Genomic DNA, 7672 nt, shown 5'->3' with positions numbered 1-7672 from the left:
TTTCAGACATTCTGCATGACATCCATCCAGACCAGGTGCCTTACCTGCTTTCATCATCTTTACAACTGCCTTCACCTCATCCTTCCTTATTTCTCCTCCGTTCTCCTCACTCATCACTCTCATTTTCTTCGTATTTCCCACTGCAGCTATCTTTCCTTCCCTATCCTCCTTCACATTTAGCAACTCCCTAAAATATTCTGCCCATCTTCCCCTCACTGCCATCTCTTCCATTATCAACTCTCCATCTGTACCTTTTACCTTTTCTTCCCTACTTGATTCGCCTCCTCTTCCTCTCTTAATTTCTTTCCAAAACATCTTTTTATTACTTTCAAAATTTTCTGTCATACTCCTACCCCATTTCACATCTGCTCTCCTCTTTGCCTCCTTTACCTTTTGCTTTACTTCTCTTTTCTTTTCTTTGTACCTCTCATATGACTCCCCTGTCCTCTTTTGTAACCAATCTGTGAATGCTCGCTTCTTCTCTTCTACAACCTTCTTTGTTTCCTCATCCCACCATTCACTACCCTTTCTTCTATTTCCTCCTGTCCTTCTTGTTCCACACACCATCCTTGCACACTTTAAGACTCCCTCCTTGAACCATCCCCATTCCTCCTCCACACCCATCTCTGCTCTATCCTTTACTCCCTCCCACTCCTCCTTCAGCTTCTTTTCGTACTCCTTCTCCTTTTCCTTTTCATTCAAGGAGTTCACTCTAAGAACCTCCCTACCTTTTGTCCCTTTCCTCCTTCTCCATCTATCCTCCACTCTCAACTTACCTTCCACCAAAAAATGATCTGATATTCCCCCACCCTCTCCCCTTAGCACATGTACATCCTTAACTCTTCCTATCATAATCCTATTTACCACTACATAATCCATTAGCGCTCTATCTACCACCCTTCCCTCCACCACCCTCTCCCATGTGTACTTATGCTTGACTTTCTTCCGAAACACTGTATTTGCTATCATCAACTCTCTTTCTAGACACATTTCCACCATCAACTCTCCACTACGATTCTTTCCTGGAACTCCACACTTCCCAACCACTCCATCGATTGGACCATTTCCCACTCTAGCATTAAGGTCTCCCAGTACTATTACATTGACATTTCTTCCTAAACCCTCTATGCACTCATTTAAATCTATCCAAAAGGCCTCCCTTTCTTCTACACTCTTCTCACTGCCCGGCCCATATGCACTTACAAAGACCCACATCTCCTTTCCCAGTTTCACCTTCATCCACATTATCCTTGAGGAAACCTCCTTCCACTCCACTACCCCTTTACCTATCTCCTCACTTACAAGAATAGCCACCCCTTCCCTCCCTCGCCCTCTCTTCACTCCTGATAACCTCCCACTTACACTCCCAAACATACACTCACCCTTCCCTTTCAACTTAGTTTCACTCAAAGCCAACACATCCAACTTTCTTCTCACAAACATACTACCTATCTCTTCCCTTTTACTCTCATCTGTACCACATCCACGCACATTAAAAGACCCAAACCTTAGGGTGCTGGCCCGAGGCCCGCCAGCACCCCTTATGCCTTCACTTTTGTCTTTAGGATGTGTGCCCCGTGGGGCTACAGGGAGAAGGATGCCTAGTCCCTCTCCCCGTCCCTTTCTTCTCGCCTCTTACGATCCAAGTGGGAAAACTTGGTGGCAGTATTCTTTTCCCCCACCACAGGGAATTCCCCCAATCAGAAAGAGAATACTCAGAGAAATGGTACAGGACAGCAACAAGGGGTTGGGGGACAGCATAACGGAGGGACAGTCGTAGTATAAAAGTGTCATCATTTCTCTATGAACAGAATTTCTTCTATCATAGACAAAATGATGTGTGGCTCTGGTCCGTAGGGGCGCCCCATATAGACCCTAAAGTATCGACTGCATGCTACTTTGCCACAATAACAAGCAGCCAATACCCCAGACGGGGCTCTAGATAATCTATAATTAAAAATCCTCTTCTCTACCTTATGTTCAGTCTGTGAACCTGGGTAGGGCCTCATCAAATTTCTCTTCAGCGGGAAAGCCTCATCTCCCACTATAACGTATGGTGCAAGCACATCAGTGCCAGGAAGTGCAGCATCTTCTTGTACATTTCAAGTCATCCTCAATTTTGGATAGTATTTTCTCAAATGTTCCTTTGTTCATTCTGAAATAGCTGTGGAATTTACTCTCATCATCAATAAGACGAGGATACAGAGTATGAAATTCTCCTATATTGCAACATAGGATGAACCCACAATCTCTTTCTTTTTCTATTTTTTTTTTCTTCTTCTTCATCAAGTGCAATAGCGATTATTGCCAACTCGGCGTCAGAAAAGTCACACATCCTTCGTAACTGATGGTAAGACTTCTACTGGTGTCGAGGGAGGGGGGATGACGGGAACGAGAGCGGACCGATAGTGTGAATACCTCAGAACCGAGAGCGGAGCGCGACCGGACCGATAGTGTGAATCAACCCTGAATACCTCAGAACCGGAGCGGAGCGAGAGTGGAGCGCGACCGGACCGATAGTGTGAATCAACCCTTAAGGTCATTCCGTCGTCATTGACGTAGCTTGGACGGACCTCCACTGTCCCCCACTGAAGGATGTTCCCTCAATGAGGCTTGGTAAAGTTGTGTGAGTCACCATGGTCTTGGACCACGTGTTGGACTCGTGATCTACTGCTATTTTCCTCCCGGAAGAGAGCTCAGAGCTCATATATGACCAATCTATGGGTAATGGTGTGACCTTACACGCACATACACCCAACTCCCCGCCCACGAAAGTTGGTGTAACAACCCACAGCGCAGCGATACTGAAAATATTTTAGCCCTGGGTGGGATTCGAACCCAGATCGCCGTAGTGGCAGGCGGGGAGTCTAACCACCGCGCCACGAGGTAAAAGGTGCATGTGAAGTGGTTTTTGGTATGTTTTGAACAGACTGTGGTTTGTGAATGAAATCTGAAATCAATGTTATCAGATCGTACTGATTACGTTCTAGCGTATAATTACGACACTAAACTATCGTATCTCTAATGTATCGTAACTCTATCGTAACTCATTGTTAAGAGAGTTGGAATGCAATAAAAGTACTTATATACTTCACGGGGATCGAATCCGGATCGTCCACATTCAGAGGTATTGAGAGCTACCCATTGCACCATGCTGACCACTAAATTCACTTTGGTAAATAACCTTTAATACTTTAAAGAAGAATGATAAAATAAGGTGATGTCTTGAAGAAATAGAATTTTTCGTGGGGTAATTTTAGATTTTCCGTCAAAGTCCAACTAATATCGTTCTGGGAAGACTTGTCTCCCAACTGTCGATTCTACAGAAAGCTAATTACTTCCTTACTAACTTAGTACTTACATGTGTAATCTGGCTGCTTCTATTCCAGTATAACGCAAAAAAAAAAAAAAATCTTATTTTATTTTTATTCATTTATTTATCTTTATTTATTTATTTATCTATTTTGTATTTGAAATATCTAGTCTTCTATGAAGTGGTTACGTTAGGTTAAGTTGGTTAGGTTAGCTATGTTAGGTTAGGTTTAGGTTATATAGTAATGTGGCGAAATTGCATGTATGAATGTTGCATAGTGTGCCTGGATGGTTGGTATGCGTGTAAGTGATGCGTGAATCGGAGAGTCGAAGCATAAGCAAGGGGGTATGTAGCGAGGGTATGCATGGGGGGACGCCAGGGAGGGGTCCCGGCGTCGCTCACCATACCTCGCATAGAGAGAGTAAGCCTAGCATTGGTGTTGAACACACGTGTAAAATCCTCATGTTCGCTAAGCAGAATAAACAAGAGAAGACTGAACTCCTGCCTTTCCCTGATCCGGAAAATTGTAGGCGTGAACTTGTCTTTAACTCGTGATTCCATGATCACGGCCCATGTGCAATAGAAAAAGGTGAGTTTAATGTACATGCGAATACGTAACAAATGGCGTCAGAAGCGGGATCAGGTTGAAGTGATAAGTGACTTGATATCGAAGTGATAAGTGGTTTGATATTGAAGTGATAAGTGACTCAAGTGATCATGGATGTCACCGGTGATAATAAAGACATAGAAATTGATGGTAAAGACATAGAAATTGAGGGAAAGCAGGAGTCGAGTGTCATGGCGTCGATTGAATGTGAGGACACGGTGTTGCACCGAGAGGCTCCTGAACATGTATCTCCTCAGTCAGTGTTGCTCTTGGCACAACACTCAGTGGCCGAGATGTTGAAACACCAACAACAGGTCATGGCAGATATGCTTGCGATCCAAATGGATCAACAAAAACAGGTCATGACTGAAGTGAAAGAGGAACTGAGGGTTATAATGGGGGAGAACATGGGATCGTTAGAAACACGTGCTAACCAGTATACTGACGACGTGTACCACCGTGTGAAGGAAGAGGTTAAGGAGGAGGTGGTGGCAGTGAAAGAAGAGGTTAAAGAGGAGATGAAAGCAATAGAAGAGCGGTACCGTGAGCACATGCAGACGTGTCTTGACAGGGTATCTACACTGGAGGCGGTTTTGGTGAGACAGGAGAATGGGGAGATTGCAGCAAATCTCGATACCGTGACATGGTGCAATGCTGGTGAGCATCGCGTAGTGAGCTCAATCACCCCACCACCTTCACCTCCACCCTCACCTCCTCGTAGCCTCTCGCCGCCACCGGCGTCTGTAAGGCAGAGGAACGACTTTTGCCACGTGAACCCAGGGGACGACCTCACAGGGAGACGTCTGGGGAGTCGTTCAGTTGAACTGCAACCCCGAGGGGCCTGTGGAGGTGGTGAGGTCACGCGGTATGAGAAAGAGAGGAAGGTGATTGAATATGACGGAAAGGTGTCTTGGGACGCGTACCAGGCACAGTACGATGTGGTTGCAGCTCGTCATAGGTGGTCACAGGAAGAGAAGGCCTTTCAGCTGGTGAGTGTGCTGAAAGGGCAGGCGTTGGAAGTACTGGAGCACTTAACCCCCGCTCAACTGCGATGTTACGACAGTGTGGCTGGGGCTCTCCGGCGTCGTTTCGGCAGGAGGCGGCAACCGGAGGTGTTTCGGGCTCAACTGAAGACGAGGAGGCGAGGGAAGGACGAGACCCTTCCCTTACTAGCGCAGGACGTGGAAGCGCTAGTGAGGGGCGCTTACCCCATGGCCACGGAGGACACCGTGGACATGTTGGCCAAGGACTGCTTCGTGGACGCTCTTCACGATAGGCAGTTACAGATCCACGTGAAGCAGGCTGCGCCCAAGAACGTGAGAGAGGCTTTGGCAAGGGCAGCGGAGTTTGAAGCCTTTCTCATGAGCGTCAGCCCTGCTGCTCCCCCTCCCAGCGACGCGTGGAAGCGTCGTCCGAGCCGTGCTTGGGCCAGGCGTGCGCAGGCAAGTAGCAAACCATCTCAACCTGGTGGGAAGGTGAGCTCCAAAGCCTTTCAAAGGATCGTGCTTCAACTGTGGTCAGGTAGGTCACAAAAAAGCACGACTGCAAGAGGAGGGCACGGTCGCTGGAGGACGGAATGCGACCGGTGTTCGAGCCCTGCTGCTGGAATTGTGGAATACGAGGACACAGTTCCCCTGAGTGCCGCCAGCCCAAGGGGGTGACGCCGTCGGCGGGAAACTTGAAGCAGCTGGGGGCCGGGGCACCTTCCCAGCAGAGCACTCGGGCGCCCCAAGCCAACTAAGGTGTCGTCAGGTGGCGGCGTCCCACGCCATCAAGGTGACAGGGAGTATCAATGGACGCCAAGTGGAGATGGTAGTGGATACGGGGGCAGAGAGGACCTTCGTACGAGAGGGAGTCCTACCAGAACGTGGTGTGAAGTGCGTGGGTCAGCAACTGTGCGGTGTTACAGGAGACTGTGTACCGGTGAAGGGACCGGTGTGGGTGAATCTGGCTGTAGGCAGGGTGACTGAACGCCTGCCTGTGCTTGTGTCGGAGATGGAAGATGAATGCCTGTTGGGGTTGGATTTCCTTAATCGCATGGGGGCGTGTGTTGATCTCCAGGAGGGTAGGATGTCAGTGAGAGGCTATGAAGTGCCTTTGAATCCTAATGGAGAGCTCGCCACGAGGGATGAGGTAAGGGAACCCAGAGGGCAGAGATCTCCGGCCGTCAAGTCACCCAGCCAAGATAAAGCACGGAAAGGAAGAGTGGCCCGCACCTCTGCTACTACGAACATGCACCACACCGCGTCCACCACTATCGCCACCGCTAACAGCAAGATGGAGTCACCGAAGGAGGAGAAGAAACAAAAGGACCTACCAGAGGGCCTGCCTGAGTATTTGGAAGACTTGACGGAGAGGAGTATATCGCAGCTTACGGCTGAGCAGGCGAGTAGAGTGAAGGCATTACTCGCACAGTACCGTGACGTGTTCAGCAGTGGAGACATGGACTTGGGTCGCACGTCATTGGTTCAGCACAGCATCTATACCAGAGATAGTCCTCCCATCAAGCAGGCGCCTCGTCGGGTCCCACCAGCAAAGAGAGAAGAAATGGAGAAGCTTGTCCGAGAGTTGGCAGCAACGGGAGTGATTGAGCGGTCAGACAGCCCGTGGTGCTCGCCGGTAGTCCTAGTGACGAAGAAGGACGGAAGCCGTAGGTTCTGTGTAGATTACCGGGCGCTGAACGCCGTCACTGTCCCTGATGCTTATCCTCTCCCCCGCATCGACGAGACGTTAGACGCTCTCAGTGGGGTCCAGTGGTTCTCCACGCTGGACTTGAAGTCAGGCTATCATCAAGTCGAAATGGCGCCTGAGGATAAAAAGAAGACAGCCTTCTCGATTGGGCAAGGCCTGTGGCACTGGAATGTGATGCCCTTTGGCCTCATGAACGCCCCTGGAGTCTTTGAGCGTCCTATGGAACGTGTACTCGACGGTATGCAATGGAAGGCAGCAGTCGTCTACCTAGACGACGTGCTGGTGTTTGGAAACAGCTTCGAGGAGGAGCTGGCTAGGCTCACAGAAGTGTTCAGCCGAATGAGGAAGGCTGGCCTGAAGCTGAATCCAAAGAAGTACACTCTATTCAAGTCAGAAGTGCCGTTTTTGGGACATGTCGTCGGAAGGGAAGGTGTGAGGACGGACTCACTCAAGGTCACCGCTGTGGAAGGATGGCCAGTCCCTCAGAATGTCTCGGAGCTGCGCAGTTTCCTGGGCTTGTGCACGTACTACCGGAGGTTTGTGGCAGGGTTCGCCACTATCGCCGCCCCACTGCACCATCTGACGAGGAAGGGAGCAGCTTTTGTGTGGAGCGAGGAGTGCCAGCAAGCTTTCGTGGCACTGAAGCGAGCGTTGGTGGAAGCGCCAGTGCTTCCCTACCCACAAATGGGCTTGCCGTACATTGTGGACACGGACGCGAGCCAAGAGGGTGTGGGAGCCGTGCTGTCACAGCTTCGTGATGGAAAGGAGTATGTGGTGAGTTACTACAGTGCTAAGTTTAACAAGGCGGAAAGGAACTACTGCGTCACACGGAAGGAGTTGGCAGCGGTGATGAAAGCACTCGCTCACTTCCATCACTACCTGTATGGTACGCGCTTCACCATTCGAACGGATCATGCCGCCTTGAGATGGTTGAAGACGATGAAGGAACCGGAAGGACAGCTGGCCAGGTGGATTGGAAAACTGGAGCAGTACAACTATGAGATCGAGCACCGACCTGGCCGGGTGCATAACAACGCCGACAGCTTAAGTCGCCGTCCCTG

At 49.6% G+C, this 7672-nt stretch overlaps 1 protein-coding gene across 1 annotated transcript; it reads left to right on the top strand.

Annotated features, from left to right (window-relative positions):
* The first annotated feature begins 3554 nt into the window (after positions 1-3554).
* Positions 3555-5603, top strand: LOC143024092 (uncharacterized). The gene is made up of 2 exons (XM_076182838.1): positions 3555-4405; positions 4439-5603. The coding sequence occupies exons 1-2, from the start codon at positions 4031-4033 to the stop codon at positions 5579-5581; spliced, it is 1518 nt and encodes a 505-aa protein (XP_076038953.1). The 5' UTR covers positions 3555-4030; the 3' UTR covers positions 5582-5603.
* The last annotated feature ends 2069 nt before the right edge of the window (positions 5604-7672 follow it).

Source organism: Oratosquilla oratoria, unplaced genomic scaffold, assembly GCF_046742065.1.
Source record: "Oratosquilla oratoria isolate Oo_2021 unplaced genomic scaffold, ASM4674206v1 SCAFFOLD90, whole genome shotgun sequence".
Lineage (NCBI taxonomy): Eukaryota > Metazoa > Arthropoda > Malacostraca > Stomatopoda > Squillidae > Oratosquilla > Oratosquilla oratoria.
Note: the sequence above shows the minus strand (reverse complement) of the source record. Positions and strands in the feature narration are given on the sequence as shown.